Genomic DNA, 15,644 nt, shown 5'->3' with positions numbered 1-15,644 from the left:
CGATGCAACTAACCGCCTTCAACGAGTTTATGTTAGTTAGGCTCTATTGACGGCGCCACAAAGCTTGACACCATTTGCTAATTCAACAATTTCAAATGCCGTTATTACTTCTTCAAACACTACTCGCAGTGAAAGCCGGCAGATACTAGATAAATTACTCCCGAGAGGCTGATCAAGAGAGATCCGCACTTGTTAGCAGACACTCTGCCCGTGCATTTTGTCTGCCTGAGAAGAAACCTCCATGGCAATCTGCGGGTGATGACCTCCCTTCTATCGTTTCTTCTTCACCTACGCCAGGTGACGACTAATCGTACAACTGGAAAAATACCTGCCGTGTGGAGATGTTACCAGATCTCTCCAACAGCTCATCCAACTTCTTCACCAGCCGTCATTCCTTCGTTGTCAGCTTGTTAATGTTTGCCACCTTCGCACGCCAGCCCGATGGAACTGGCGGTCTCTGGACATGACAGAAACAATTCGGGTTCATTGGTCAAACGAGGGTGCCACCATGTCTCCAAATGATTGCCAACTCTGCTCTTACGCGAACTCACCGTCTTACTAAATCTATGGTTCTCCAAATGGGAGTTTCTACAGTCCTCCGTTGCTACAATTCAAAGCCTCGGTGATAGTAACCCGTACCGAGTCTCAAGCTACTCGGTGTTGATGGCGTGAACTGTTTTTGCACACTAACAAGAAACCTGCTCCATCAAACTTTCCATGGGAAATGGTGTCTGACCCTAGTCCCAGCAACCTTGGAATCGGACAGGCAGTCTTTCTACTGGCATTCCTGGATCCGGTGTGATACCCAAATATGCGTGATGGGGAAGTGAGAGAACCAAGGCTCTCAATCCTCTGCAATGCTGGGCTCTTATTGACGACAGTCTTGGACGTGTTCACTGGAATGTAGAGGCTTGGACTGCAGATTAGGGTCCTCTTGACCAGCCTCTTGAATAGTCTACTAGCTACTAGTTCTAAGCCTGATTAGTAACAGTTGCCTATCTGCTGAATTAGACCAACCTTCCTCACCAACAGATGATAAGTACAGCCCTAAACCAATGGTCAGTGTGTCATCGATCTCGCCAGCCAGGTGCCTTGTCGCATTTGGGAACCCCAAGCTTATCGCCTATAACTACAGTAAAAGTCTATCTATATAGGTAAATGTAGTTTCAGACTTTCTCCACAGAGTCTGTTTTCATCCCTAGACACTCCTTACCAACTCGACTCTCACGCATGGCCCAAGGGCATCAAGATGAATGCCAGAAGACACTTCCATGAGCCTATGATCCAGGGCAGGGCGGTGCAAGGGAGGCTACGTTGAAGGCAAGACATGTCCCGAAACATAGAGTAATCCCTACTAAATAGAATGGTTCCCGGGGCCGAGTCTCCATGGTGCTGCTCACGGATGAACTATAAGAGTTGCAAAGATAGGATTCGCTTTATATAACCTATCTAGCCGTGCACTCTAATCAAGGAACATGGCCATGGCTTTCAAGTCAAGCTGCAGGCAAAACAATACTGAGTTCAGGTCTCACTGTCGCACTGATCAAAGTCTGGTCGCGTGTAAAATCCATGTTACAGGAACAGGTATCTGGCACCCGCTACATTTCTTAGTAAAAACGCTGAGTTGAAGTATTTCTGGAATAGTAGACACTAAATCGGCCGCAAACTACTAGGTCGAGGAAAGATATAATTTGCTTTTTAATAAGCTTGGTAAAGTATAAAATATAGCCATAATACGTATTGGGAATCATATATGAATGATTATAATAGAATTATTAATATTATCTTTTGGTAATTTAATACTAATCTTTTAATTATAAGTTTTTATATTTTATTAACTTAATATTAAGTAAAGTTTAAATAATATTAAATATATTAATTATTAATAATTCTATAAAATATAACATAAAGATAATATTAATAAATAATATATTATTAAGTTCTATAATTTATATAATTCCTAATAATAATAATACAACTTATAAAGTAATTAATATAATATTTATAAGATTATATTTTATTCATATTATATATATTAATATCTTCAAATTTATGCTCATTAATGCAGTGACATTAAAATAGCAGTGGATTAGACTATTATCCTTTTACCTAGCTGTTGGTTTTATGTCTAGTTTACCAAGTGTCATTGCCTAATGCCTTATACATAATCTCAATTAGCACGACTCACTTCTAGCCATCAGAGAAGGTTTACACCCAGTGGTCAGAGGCCTGTAATGGCGTGATGGGAATTGCGGGGTAAGGCCGGAGTCAGAAGGCACTATCTCTAGGTTGCAATCGAGTCGTCTTGGATCAGATCATCACTTGTAATGTCGATGATGAAACACGTCATTGTCACAATTCCAAAAACTCTATCACGAAGTCAGATCATTAACACAGCACTACTGCTCCCGCATGGGTATTACTGGCCCTGCAGTCAGAGGGCACTCTTCACGTCAGTCATTGCATCAGATCATGCCGAATCATGCTGAGTTTACAGCAGATTGACAATGAGGAAATCCTTCCTGTAATGACACACAGAATCATGCCAGCCAGATATAAATAATCTGCCTTCTTTATTACTATATATACCCTAAGCAGCTGACCTCCAGAATAACGAGCCTACAATCGACTTCCTATGTATTCCTGCAGATCACTAGTTTCTCAACAAGCACGCAAATCAATAGGCGGTTTACTTATTAACAAACACGTCTTTCCATCTTCCATTGCCAGCAAAGCACGCACAATGGCTCTTTTCCCTCGCAGCCTTTACAATTCTGACTCTCCCTTTAACCCAATCTTCCGACTTCTCGAAGATTACGACACGTACTCCCGAAGAGATCAGAATACCCATCACGCTGGAATGATCCACTGGCAGCCCAAGTTTGATATCTGCGAGACGCCTCGGGCTTACGAGCTCCATGGGGAGCTTGCTGGTATGAAAAAAAAGGAGGTACACCTCGAGTTTACTGAGCCACAAACAATGGTCATCCGTGGAAAGTCCGAGCGGAACTACACCTCGGGAAACCCTCCTGCGGGGTTTGTCGAAGGCCCATCTGCGCATGGAGCTCTTAAAGGCGAAGGAGCCGAGCCGAGCAAATCCCAGCCTCAACAGCCACATAAGGACGACAAACACGACGAAAAGACCAAATACTGGCTTGCTGAGCGCAGCATCGGCGAGTTCTCCCGCACCTTCACCTTCCCATCTCATGTAGATCAGGATGGTGTCAGTGCCAGCTTTGAAGACGGGATTCTGACTATCATTGTCCCCAAGGTCAAGAAGCACGAATCTCGTCGCATCCATATCGATTGAATCAAACCGCGAGACCATCGAGTATGGAGGCGTGCTTGAACCTTAACTGATTTCGTCTTGTATTATCATTTTGACTTTCTTAGGAGGCTTATTTGGATGTCTATAACATAATTCGGTCCTTTATCTCCCTGATGCCTTGAAAATACACAATTTCTTCAGTTTTTGAGTAATTCTTTAAGATTGCCCTGTTTACAACGGCCTTTAGGCCCCTAAGAACTTGTTATGTGTAGTCCAGATTAGTATTTACAAGTTTTACAATACCATAGCTAGCGCCCGCAGCAATAGCCCCTACAAGAAGCATTTCTAGTGACCCATAAACGGCAGAGCGACGGCTAAGCCCAGTAATGATAGCTTTCCCATAACCAAATATACACAACATAACACATGTGACTCCGATTGAAGCAAACAGCGCAGTGTTGATATGATTCGTAGTAAAGTTAGGGACCATGGGAATAAGTCCCCCTATGTACTTGTTTACATAAAGATAAAAGAAAGGCTTACCCTGTTGAGATATACAAACCTATAAAGTAAGATAGCCCCATTGTGAGAGCAGAAACCCAGGGTCGAGACCAGCGGGGGCGTTCAAGTTTGAGTTCGAAGTCCATCATAAACTACATGATATTAGCTTGTTCTGGCGACGGGCAGCAAACTCACTTTGACCCAAGACTGTGGGTTTCTCCGGAAATTTTCGATGATGGGTGATATTTCCCAGTAGGTAATACCATATCTTTGGAAGAGATTCACCAGCAGTTCGCCTTCTAGGTGTGGAGTTTGAGTGACTTGGCGCTGCTCGCGTGCTTCCTCTACTTCAAAGTGATGGGCATCAGTGATTGTGGCTAGATAAGCCCCCAGTCCCATACTGATGGACCCAGCAAACAGTTCGGCCATCCCACCAAGAATGACAAGCTTGCTCGATCCAATTCTACTCATTGATCAGCGTTGAAAGTAATCAGAATGAGAATGAACCGACGAGGATAATCCAGCTGTCAATGCGAAGGGTACCGTCAGTCCATCTGCAAGACCGATGATGGCATCACGAGTTAGGCCACTCTGTGTCGTATACCTCTCAAGCCGATGTCGGTCAGTCTCAGTGCTTTGCATGGTTTGATTTAGTGTGTTATATATGAGAAAAAAATGAATCTGCATGGGTCAAGTCAGACTAGATTCGGGAATATGAAGCTCGGAGCCGATATAAAGACCATCAGCGTTCAGAGACACGTGAACGTCAATCAAGAGGCATATGACTAAGGTTTCTACTCGCACCTCTCGCGGTAATCCTCAAGACATTGCAAGACATATTATTCGACTCTGACCAATTATGGCATGATACCTGCATAACAGTCTGTTAGGCCCAGTGGCTTCTTGCTGAAAAACTTTGTGCTTAGTGCATGATGAAAGTTTGTTTGCCTCAGTGCCGTACGTATCATATGATGATGGCATGACATAAATTACTAATCTCAGCCAATTAATTAAGCTTTATCCGCCATCTGCCATCCATGATCATAATAAAGACTTCTTTTATGTATATGGCATTTTATTACTTGCCGTAATTTACTTAGTAGCACTGGCAGGCCAGAAGGTACCCATGGCCATATCATAGTCTTCTATACTCCTAATAAAGAAGTCTTTTGAAATTGCAGATGGATCATTAAGCTGTAATATATACTCCAGCAAGTAATAATATACTAGAAATGCTACAACGCGTATCGGACCTGCGATAAGATGTTGAATTATATTGGACCTATCCTAAGTATGGCAGCTTCAGTTGTTTGGAGTATTCTCCTAGGAGCTTTCATAGGATCCACCGTGTTCAAATTCAAGACATCTCCAAAGTTTCTGTAGTTGATTACAGAGTTCTAGCTAAGTTAGCTGGATCCTTCTCAGTTGATCTTCTTATCCTCGATGGGACAACGTGGTAGTTGTTCCTCGGCAGCGGAGTATGGGCAATTTGCCTCGTCTCTCGCCATATCATAAACCCATCTCTCATTTGGTTGTAGAACGGCCTTGCCGGATTCTCCGGTACCAATATCTCTCCACTTGGAAGCTAGGTAGAACCAACACAACGCATTACTGACTGTGCCAACTTCGTCAGACACGCCCGTTCTTGCAGCATAACTCATCCTCTCATACAGAGCATTATTGGTGAACAGATCCATGAGGTGGGAAGCAACAGCCATCCAATCTCCGGGCTCAACAAGAAATCCGTTAACGGAATCCTTGATTTGAAGGGGAAGACCACCAGTCTTTGTCGCAACGACTGGCCGTCCAGCATGCAATGCTTCTGAAACCTTTACCTCAAATCCCTCACTAGTTGAGAGTTGAAGGACAACATGGGCTTTGGAAATCAGTGTGTTGAGTAACTGATCATTTGGTACCAGACACATCACACTGATATCTTTCATAAGCTCTGGGCATAACGACATTATCTGATCTAGTGTCTGGTCGTAGACAATACTTGCGTCAGGATCATCAACAGACTGGTTACCGCAAAGGACAAGCTGCGGAGTATCCTCAATACCGGCCACTTTGCATTGGCGGCGAAATTCGGCGTATGAATCTATCGCCGTTGGAATACCTTTTGAGGGGTCGAACCGGGCAATTTGAATGATGTATTTGCGAGCCGGCCAGTGCAGCTCGGTCCTTTGTTAGGATTAGCAGCCTTGTTTCTCATTACGGTAGGAAAGCCTTTGTGTGGGCTTACATCTTTTGTGCGTGGCAGCTGGCATTGTACATGTTTCCATAGTATCCAACATCCCAATCTCTTAAAGGCTTATTTAAACCATCAAGCCAATCCGTAGTAGCTGGCATATAAGCTACCTTTGCTCTGGGGACTGAATGAGGAACAAATGCAGGAATTGGGTGGCTGATATACATATCCGCCAGTTGTATGTTGCTCCACAGGAATTTCCAAACATCAGCCTGGGCCGAGCTCTCTTTGGCAATTAGGTCACTCCTGATTTGGATGTGAGAGCGATATACAACTGGCCGATCCGGAGTAAACCTTTTGATGAGAGGAATTAAACCCGGCATTTGCGGGTCATCAATCTGTTGTGTCAAGTCAACGAGAGCTATACTAACAAATTGATTGCAGAGATTTGATGAGGAACAACTTGAATACTCAAGCGTGAGATGAGAGAAACTTACAATTATGATATGAGCACCGCCTTCCTCCGCTGGGCGTAGTGGGCCGGATTCTGAAAGCCAGTATCGATATGCATTTTCGGTAATCCAGTGGATGACGGCCTTCTTTTCCTCCGCAGTGATGCGTTGGCTGGTAGGACTTACTCCCTGGAGGATGTTGTGGATATTCTTGGTAATTCTGAGGGCAGTAGGGAGCGGTTTGGGAACTATCTTATTCATCAATAACAGTGACAAGACATGTATTAATCATATCCCTCGCTTTCAAGCAATGCTTACCGTACCAAGATAGGTCGACTTCTATTCGACGTGCAAATCGTACTAGCGCATGACGCATGAGAGCTACGCCGCCACCTTGTGGAGTAGAGCTGAAAAATGCGATACGAGTCTTATCGCGACGTAGCTTCTCTGCATAGGTCATCATAGTCTCCCAGGTGGAGGCGCCACATGTGTCCTTGTAGTTCTGAATAGTCGTTAAATATGCACGAAATCCAACATCAGTCTGGACCAAACCGCGGAAGCCAACTTGAAGCAGAGGAGCCTGCGAAGGCCCGAAGTACCTTAGGTAAGGTTAGTGATTAAGTTGACCATGTTTGTGGTTGTCTACTCACATGACGCATTTTCGAACCATTGAGTCAGCCTGTTCGTCAACACGTTTCAGATCCCAGAAGTCCTTCTCTCTCTTCATACCGTCTTCATCCTCATCCTCTCTCTCATTAAGTACTACAATTGGAACGACATCTAGATCTAGCCACAAGCGAGAGCATAGTGTTTTACTTACACGCGCAAGCGTGGCTGGGAGACCGGCCCCGATGAACTTGGCAAATTTCTCATGCTGATAATCCTTAACTTCCTTCAGTACATAGTCTGCAATGGCATCGCGACCGAATCCTTGGTTGTCGCTGAGGTCAAGATGCTTGACGGAGAAGTCGATAAGGTAGATACCATCGTTGATGGCTAGAGCAATAAGTGCAGTTTGATCGTTCGAGAAAACAGCCGATATGCCAAGGTATAGCCTCTGGCGCATAGGTCGACATTAGGACAGAGAATATATAACCCAACAACTATAGGTAGCTTACCGTGAGAGCCGGGCCGAACTGGCCTTCCGTCTCGGCAGCACTACTTAATCGCCGTTCAAGATGTGCCGAAGTAGTCTTAGAGAACTTTCGACCATGCTTGAAGGCCATGATGGAAAGAATGAAAGGGCGAAGGCTCTTCGGTCGACCCGACTGTCCAGCGTCAAGCTCGGAGGGAGATTCATCGTTTTGACGGGTGGGCTCTTCCCGTTGAAGTGGTTGATCTTGCTGCGACATTATCAAATTGCCTGTCCACGATGACTTGGCGAAACGTGCTCGTCGCAATCACTAGAACTTCCGTGCAAGGCTGTTTACTGAGTGATTTGGGGGGTTTAGTTGGGATGCATAATAAACTTTACTTAGTACGTTGTTGAGCGAGACTCTTATGCAAGATTAGAGATGGGAGAGGCATACGGCAAGCACATGAAGTCAGCATGACACATGGCGCAAACACAATCATATGATTGCTATTAGTAATTTACTTACCTTATATAAAAAAAGTGTGCTAAAAACCAGTTATTCAGTGGCGTGATTATCTACGGGCGCCACTTACATGAGATTGTGTTTAGTTGTCATGATCTGATGTTGTAAAGTAAACAAGAATGGAGGGGGCGGGGACGGAGACACGCGTCGAGGGAACTTGATGTAACGTGAACTGTATTTCTTTATGCCGCATCTAATTTTACTAGTGGCGATGGCAGTTATAAAAACGATCGATGCCATTTTCAGTTAGATCAAAAACTTTATAATATTATAGAGTAACTAACTCCTTAATTTAATTACAGCGAAAGGTTTTAGGGCAAATAAAAACCCCAAGGCTATATCTAAAAGGAACATATATTCAGCTTTTGATATTACTTTTATATTATATAGCACTCTTTAAAGTATATTAATTATTAAATCTATGGTTTATGGCTAGTGCTGTCTTCCTGCGGTAGGCTTTAGTAATCCTTAACCTTGACTATTGGAAGTCCACGGCCGTTGGTAAACGCTGGGTCTGCTTTTCTGGTTCGCAAAGTACCTTTTCCTGGACATCACAGCAGACGATGTTGTGCATCGTCGTCGTCGAGTCTATCTGACAGAGTAGTATTATTCCATGAAATTGTATCATCTGCGCATCACGAGGGCAGCTATCGCAGTGTCTCTCATTTACTGACCGCGATGCGATTGACTTGTTACACGACGCAGGAGCATACGCACACGTGATTGGCTTATCGGTCGGTGAAGCCAATGAGTGGGCTAAGCCACTCTTTTACCTTCTTCTGACTCAAGTATGAGGCTCGCTTACTCCCACATCATCCAATTCCCCTCCTGCTCCTGGGTTATAGACACCTACAAAGGAAACATCTGGGCACAGATCGATACCGCTGCGGTCTATTACACGTTTAGCTTCACTTTACAGTATAATATGAGCTTCAACCTATCTGGCCCGTTCGTCCGCAGCAGATATGCGTCATTGGCAGTCTATATTGCTCAGTGAGACATATTCACAACACAAGACGTCTTGAACTCTTTCAGGCCTGATTACAAGATCAGCCCAGATGTACGTGGCGTCAGTCCTTGGGACACGGCCGGAGAAACTTCACAGTGGCTGTGACCCACCCAGATAGTGGCAGAAGTTCGGTCGAAAATAACAACGTGCTGCCTCTTGCACCTGAGGAAATGAAAGCTGGAATGGCCGGGCAGATGACGTGGTGCCATAGGTAAACGAGACAGAGAATCGCCCACCCGTTGTCACTGTTTATATTGGCGATGCTGTCCAAGATCCTACCTTTGTACAAGGAACATGGCCCGATTCACCAACTGCTACATGTGGATGTCACCCCGCGGAGAACGTCACGTTTCTTCTTTACAGAGACAAGACATGCAAGCCAATAGTGTTACAGCATATACATTTACTACCATCTAGCCGCTAATGTAATACCATGTTCTTATTATTTGGTGCCGCCCCCCAGGCATCGAAAAGCGATATCTCAACTCCTTGGCCAACTGATAAAGCCGATGTGCAATGCTCCTCTTGATACAACTTATCCTAGAACAGTCGTCGCCAACGTAATTAAAGGTGCACATCATCAGACTCGTCAAGATGCTCCTTGCGAGATGTCTCCACCAAGCAACGGCCTATTGTCAATGCCGCTGCAGGCAATAATGGTAAGGAATTACCTCTTCTTAGGGGGTTCGGATAAAAAACAGACAGTTCATACCTTTTCAGCGCGGCTCACGTCGGCGCTGGCAAATGGGAGTAAATGTAAGTAATTTTCGAGCTCACTATTTGCCTTGCGTGGGCAGCTATAGATGCGTGTCACTAGAATGCTTACTTGTTGTAATTTCAGAGACGTATTGGTCCCCATTATTAGGCAGTATTGACTAGACGGAGAGGTCAAACTCCTGCAAGGTAGTAGCTAAGATTGAATGCTGTATGCAATGCAGATCAGCCATAACGAGGATTCCACACATGCACAAAAGAACCTTGTCTTCTCAATTGAAGATGGCGGTCAGGTTGACCTTGTCAAGCTAATTAGATCTGGCTATCAGCTTATCTTATCTAGTAGGATAACGCGATAAGCATAATAAGATGCGATTATAGATTAAGATCTATTGGACTTACCTAGAGGACCTTTTCTAGGTAAATTGTATTTGAGAGCTAAACTCTTTAATCAATAAGAAAGTCACCCTTGATATTATTTTAATCTCTATATTTATAGACTTTTAGTAAAAATAAAAAACCAGGTTATAGGTACAAATAGTAATATCAAGATTATATTATAGGTTTACTACTCCTGTATCAAGAGATCTAGGGTAAGCTTTACTCTGTAAATATTATATTTGAAATAAATTACAATAGAATTTCTCTCTGCCCTTTTGAAACTTTTGGACCTAAGTAAAACAGGTTTTAAAAAGCTATATTATTCTCAGGGATATTATATCCTTTTAAAATACTAAATATGCCAAATATTACATTTAGGTAACAAATACCATATATAATCTCGTTTAATAATAGGCAAGTTAGTCGCCAAATAAAATACGAGTTATCTTGCAGCTTTTAATCCAAATTCTTGCATGACTTTAACTTTGACACATGATGTTTGTATTTGAACCTTCTCACAATGGTCGCAAGGCAACAAACCCAGCCATGAGGCAAAGCACATGATAAGCATTCATAGCAGACATCACTGACTACATTAGTGGGTCATCAAAGGACGGTTCGAGCCGGGCCTAGCATGGCAGAATAGGAACCAGCACAAAATCGTCCATCGCATGTAACTCACCTTCGATCGGTTAAGTATGTTAAATGTAACTCGTACGTGGATGCCAACCAGGGATATAATCCTGCATATCAAAGCAAGTAGCTATAGGACTTTCTACTACTAAACATGAAATCCATTTTGCTTGCCTTATTTTTCATCAGAGCCTCATTAAAGTTTTACACATTTTACAAGTATCTATATACTGGCTTTGGCAGTCGAGTTGAAAATATATCTTTGCCAGTATGGATGTAATTTTCAGGCCAGGAGAAGGACTAGCCAGGCGACTCACAGGGTTCATATCGTGAGGCCAGGTCCGCGATGCATGTATCAGCTGTTGAATCTCAATTGCAGTACATATAGTGTTCTGCCAACACGATAACATATAAAATAATTTCTCATGCATCTAACTCACAATTTTTGTCTTATTGTAACAACATGGAACTTAAAGAAAGCCAACCTCCTCTGTAATTTTCATATACTATATACAGCGCATGTTAACAACGTCTCAAGTCTTGACAATTTCGTTCTCACGCTCGTTTTCGCCCGGATCACGAGAACCAAAATGTTAAACTGAAATCTGACTGGTAGGGTGCCAGCTTTGCAATAATTGGCTGCGAATCCCGAAGTATTGGTTCTGCAAGGATGATGAGACTGTTGCCTGCAAAAGTGCATAACCAACAGATAGAGCTGAAAATTACCCCGCTCCATCATTTTCATCCAGATTTCTCCCTTCAATATACTTTCAAACCGAATTGACAGACTCCGTGGGTCAGCAAAGAACCCAACGGCCATCAGCGCCGTTCTCCTATCCCTCTACTGGCTTTATTGCCTCCTCTGAACCATCAGAGATCTCCATCCCTGCCTGGGGAGCCGATCGCCGGACCTTGTTTGCCAACAAGGCGAGACAGACAATCAATCTGCGCATCGCAATCTCAAATCACCGACCGGGCAGTCTAGCCCAGTCAATGGCGTTCCAAAATGAACTCTCTGGATAGCGCTAGGGTCCCAGTCAACCCCCCCGATACCCATACCAGCTCTGCGAAGTCTTACCCATCTCGCCCAAGCGACCGTCGAGGCTTCGAGATAGCTATCATTTGTGCCTTAACCCTTGAAGCTGATGCTATCGAAGCCTTGTTCGATCATCACTGGGAAGACGACGGTCCACCTTTCGATAAGGTGCCAGGCGACCCCAATGCATACTCGACAGGCGTAATCGGCCGCTTCAATGTTGTTCTTGCGCATATGCCAGGTATGGGCAAGGTTCATGCGGCCACTGTGGCTTCCAACTGCGGGAAGAGCTTTCCAAGTATCAAGCTTGCCCTCGTGGTTGGGATCTGTGGCGTTGTTCCATTTGGCCCTGCTAAGGACGAAATCATCCTCGGCGATGTCATTATTAGCAACGGTGTTATTCAGTATGACTTTGGTCGACAGCTGCCTGAGCGCTTCGCCCGTAAGGATACGTTGCTAGACGTCCCAGGTAGACCCAACTTGGAGATACGGGGAGTCTTAGCAAAGCTAGAAGGACTTCGACATCGTCGCCAATTAAACGCTAAGATAGAAGACCACTTAGCTGTTCTTCAAAGTGACCCAGAGCTGCATGCCGAGTATCCTGGCGCTACGAAAGATAGATTATTCGAGGCGTCCTATCGTCATACCGATGATCAAAGGTCATGCGAGCAGCTTAGATGCAACGGTAAACTTATGTCACGAAGCCGCCTATCGACTGCAGACGTCCCTACTAAACCTGCTATCCATTTTGGGTTGATGGCCTCTGGGGATGTAGTCATGAAATCTGGCGAAGATCGTGACAGGATTGCCACAGCGGAAGGGATCATTGCCTTTGAGATGGAAGGTGCTGGGGTTTGGGATAGCTTCCCATGTATCATCATCAAAGGCGGTTGTGACTATGCTGATAGTCACAAAAGTAAGGTCTGGCAGCGATATGCAGCAGCTACAGCGGCAGCTTGTGCGAAAGCCTTTTTGGGCTTCTGGATCCCTTCTGTTACTCAAGGTTCGTAGCAACCAACGTGTGATGGCAGTAATTAATTGTGTTTGAAGATGTCGTGTGTCTAGCTGCACATGTCAAGAGGCGCTGCTCTTTAGCAGACCGAGAATGTTTTGATCAGAGAAAACGACTCGCTGGAGAACCCATGACACAGGGATTGAAGATTGGTAAAACCAGCCAGTGAACCTGCTCAGAACCCTTTCGCTAAGATTGGCTTTCAGAACAGACAGTAATTCCACCGCAAACAGGAGAGAATGCGACAACTAGTTAGTACAGCTTGGCCATTCGTCTCTCTGCCTTTCTGACTCACGCATGACAGAATCCAGAACTCACTACCTACCGCTGCCGAGGAACAAGAACTTTACAGGTCGCGAGGGAACAATCGCTGAGCTTCAAAAAGTTCTGTTCACTGATCTATATGGCCAACGGGTCGCCTTAGTCGGTTTGGGTGGCGTCGGCAAGACACAAATTGCTCTCCAGCTTGCACATCTTGTGAAGAAAGAAGACCAGGCAGACCGCAACTACTCCGTCATATGGATGCCCGCGTTGAGCATGGCAAGTTTTGAACAAGCCTGCACCAAGATGATAAGCGATTTTGGCATTGAACAGAAAGGCGAGGAGACCCCAAAGGACGCTTTTAAGAGTTTCCTTAACTCAGAAAAGGCCGGAAAGTGGTTTCTTATCATGGATAATGCCGACGATATCGAAACTCTGTACGGAACGGCCGAGGCCCCAGGGGGTATCAACCAGTTTATCCCAGACTGTGATCACGGCTACATTCTTTTTACAACTCGATCTCGTGAAGTAGCCGTCAGCGTGGCACAAAGCAACATCGTGAAGCTGTCTGAGATGAATGATGAGGATGCTAAGGCCCTCTTGAAGGGTTCGCTGATTGAAAAGAACCAGATGCAGGACACAGCACTTATTGACAAGCTCTTGCAAGAGCTCGCCTATCTACCGCTTGCAATCACGCAAGCCTCAGCATACATGAAAGCCAATGAGATCTCAGTCAACGAGTATCTCCGCCTCCTCCAAAATACAGACCAGGATATGGTGGAGTTGCTCAGTTGTGGGTTCCGTGACAGCACTCACTACGACCCCTCTCAAGGAGCCGTTGCTACAACCTGGATTGTATCATTTAATCAGATCCGCGCTCTACACGAAGACGCTGCGACGCTTCTCTCTATCACAGCCTGTCTTGAGCCAAAAGCCATACCTCGTGCTTTATTTCCACCGCTGGGCTCTGAACAAAAATTGACTCGTGCTATCGGTACACTTTGCGGATACAGCTTCTTGAGTAAGCGAGAGGATGGCGAGACGTTCGACATGCACAGTCTCGTGCACCTTGCAACACAAAGATGGAACCAAGACGATGGACTCGAGAAAGGAATATGTCAGATGGCAGTTGCACATATTGCCGAGGCCTTTCCATGCGATGATTGGGATAAGCGTGAGGTATGGCGGCAGTATATGCCACATGCACTCAGACTCCTTACAAGCGTGGATGGCGCCCATACCGATGACAGATGGGTACTCGGATATAAGGTTAGCCAATGCTTGCTCATTGACGGACGGACAAGACAGGCAGTACTTATACTTGAGTCTGTCGTTGAAACCGAGAAAGCAATGTTGGCAGAGAATGACCCACCTCTACTGTCGTCACAGTATTTGCTAGCATCAGCATATGCATCTAACAGGCAGACAAAAGAGTCAATCAAACTGCTCGAGCACATGGTTGCAATAAGATCAGATTTAGCAGAGAATCACCCAGATCGACTGGCGTCACAGCATATACTTGCAAGAGTATATCGATTAAACGGGCAGATAAAAGAGTCAATTAAACTGCTAGAGCATGAGGTTGCAGTTCAGGTAGACTTAGGAGAGAATCACCCAGATCGACTGGCGTCACAGCACGAGCTTGCATCAGCATATCTATCTAACGGGCAGATGAAAGATGCAATTGAACTGCTTGAGCATGTTGCATTTCGGACAGACTTAGCGGAGACTGACCCGGATCGGCTGAGATCACAGGAAAAGCTTGCATCAGTATATCAATCTAACGAACAGATAAAAGATGCAATTAAGCTGCTAGAGCATGTAGTTGCAGTTAAGGCGGATATATTAGCAGAGAATCACCCAGATCGACTGGCGTCACAGCACGAGCTTGCATCAGCATATCTATCTAAAGGACAGATGAAAGATGCAATTAAGCTGCTAGAGCATGTAGTTGCAGTTGAGGCGGATATATTACCAGAGAATCACCCACATCGGCTGATATCACAAAATTGTCTTGCAGTGGCATATGATTCCGATGGAAGATTGGAAGACGCAATTAAACTGCGCGAGCATGTGGTTGCAGTTAGGACAGGTATATTACCAGAGGACGATCTCTATCCGCTGTTATCAGAATTTGAACTCGGAGTAGCATACATAAGGAATGGGCAAACAAAAGAGGCGACTGAAATACTTGAGCATGTGGTTGCAGTCCAGGCGGTTACACTATCAGAGGATCATCCTGATCGGCGGCAATCAATAGAGGTGTTACAGTACTGCTATTGTATGTTAGAGGACGACAGAGTTTCAGAAGGACTAAGACAGCTACTGTTGATGAAATACAGTTAGTTTTTCTGGGCGTTACGAAATTTGGAGTCCGGAGAATTGTTTTCAAAACCTACTCGGGATGTGTGGAGAGCAGTCGAGCATATATTTGCTTTTATTATGTTTCACTTTTTTGTATAGCTCAGTTGGGATCATCACTTATCAACCTAGCTGCCGGGGGAAATGCTAGATGAATATCATAGCCAACATTTAGCTGCTAGGAATCATTACGGCACATAATAATACCTACAGTGGAAAGGCCGTCTGTA

At 44.7% G+C, this 15,644-nt stretch overlaps 4 protein-coding genes across 7 annotated transcripts; 2 read left to right on the top strand and 2 right to left on the bottom strand.

The window, feature by feature from the left end:
- Positions 1-2,331: 2,331 nt before the first annotated feature.
- Positions 2,332-3,712, top strand: FOIG_09676 (uncharacterized protein). The gene has a single exon (XM_031209957.1). It carries the CDS (start codon positions 2,636-2,638, stop codon positions 3,308-3,310), a length of 675 nt encoding a protein of 224 aa, XP_031060208.1. The 5' UTR covers positions 2,332-2,635; the 3' UTR covers positions 3,311-3,712.
- Positions 2,398-4,554, bottom strand: FOIG_09675 (uncharacterized protein). 2 transcript variants are annotated; one of them, XM_031209955.1, is made up of 4 exons: positions 4,281-4,554; positions 3,965-4,232; positions 3,831-3,921; positions 2,398-3,772 (listed from the first exon to the last, which is right to left on the bottom strand). In XM_031209955.1, the coding sequence occupies exons 1-4, from the start codon at positions 4,454-4,456 to the stop codon at positions 3,531-3,533; spliced, it is 777 nt and encodes a 258-aa protein (XP_031060206.1). In that variant the 5' UTR covers positions 4,457-4,554; the 3' UTR covers positions 2,398-3,530. The 2 variants fall into 2 exon arrangements, with proteins under 2 accessions (XP_031060206.1, XP_031060207.1); XM_031209956.1 differs by having other exon boundaries at positions 3,429-3,921; positions 4,281-4,510.
- Positions 4,555-5,016: 462 nt separating this feature from the next.
- FOIG_09674 (uncharacterized protein) lies at positions 5,017-7,953 on the bottom strand. Of its 3 annotated transcripts, none has more exons than XM_031209952.1 (6): positions 7,528-7,953; positions 7,060-7,466; positions 6,728-7,008; positions 6,455-6,657; positions 6,012-6,355; positions 5,017-5,950 (listed from the first exon to the last, which is right to left on the bottom strand). In XM_031209952.1, the coding sequence occupies exons 1-6, from the start codon at positions 7,759-7,761 to the stop codon at positions 5,191-5,193; spliced, it is 2,229 nt and encodes a 742-aa protein (XP_031060203.1). In that variant the 5' UTR covers positions 7,762-7,953; the 3' UTR covers positions 5,017-5,190. The 3 variants fall into 3 exon arrangements, with proteins under 3 accessions (XP_031060203.1, XP_031060205.1, XP_031060204.1); XM_031209954.1 differs by having other exon boundaries at positions 7,060-7,464; XM_031209953.1 differs by lacking the exon at positions 7,528-7,953 and having other exon boundaries at positions 7,060-7,527.
- A 3,566-nt stretch (positions 7,954-11,519) lies between these two features.
- FOIG_09673 (uncharacterized protein) lies at positions 11,520-14,378 on the top strand (the record flags this gene model as incomplete). The annotated part of the gene is made up of 3 exons (XM_031209951.1): positions 11,520-12,783; positions 13,097-14,307; positions 14,358-14,378. The coding sequence occupies exons 1-3, from the start codon at positions 11,751-11,753 to the stop codon at positions 14,376-14,378; spliced, it is 2,265 nt and encodes a 754-aa protein (XP_031060202.1). The 5' UTR covers positions 11,520-11,750.
- Positions 14,379-15,644: the final 1,266 nt, after the last annotated feature.

The sequence above is a fragment of the Fusarium odoratissimum genome, assembly GCF_000260195.1.
Source record: "Fusarium odoratissimum NRRL 54006 unplaced genomic scaffold supercont1.16, whole genome shotgun sequence".
NCBI lineage: Eukaryota > Fungi > Ascomycota > Sordariomycetes > Hypocreales > Nectriaceae > Fusarium > Fusarium odoratissimum.
This window is presented reverse-complemented; position numbering and strand designations above follow the sequence as displayed.

Coding starts and splice junctions, on each gene's coding strand:
- FOIG_09676 (XM_031209957.1), top strand. CDS start 2,636: ATGTATTCCTGCAGATCACTAGTTTCTCAACAAGCACGCAAATCAATA.
- FOIG_09675 (XM_031209955.1), bottom strand. CDS start 4,456: ATGCAGATTCATTTTTTTCTCATATATAACACACTAAATCAAACCATG. Junction 3,922..3,964: donor ACCCACAGTCTTGGGTCAAA/GTGAGTTTGCTG, acceptor AATATCATGTAG/TTTATGATGGACTTCGAACT. Junction 3,773..3,830: donor GGGGCTATCTTACTTTATAG/GTTTGTATATCT, acceptor ACAAGTACATAG/GGGGACTTATTCCCATGGTC.
- FOIG_09674 (XM_031209952.1), bottom strand. CDS start 7,761: ATGTCGCAGCAAGATCAACCACTTCAACGGGAAGAGCCCACCCGTCAA. Junction 7,009..7,059: donor ATGGTTCGAAAATGCGTCAT/GTGAGTAGACAA, acceptor ACCTTACCTAAG/GTACTTCGGGCCTTCGCAGG. Junction 5,951..6,011: donor AGCTGCCACGCACAAAAGAT/GTAAGCCCACAC, acceptor ATCCTAACAAAG/GACCGAGCTGCACTGGCCGG.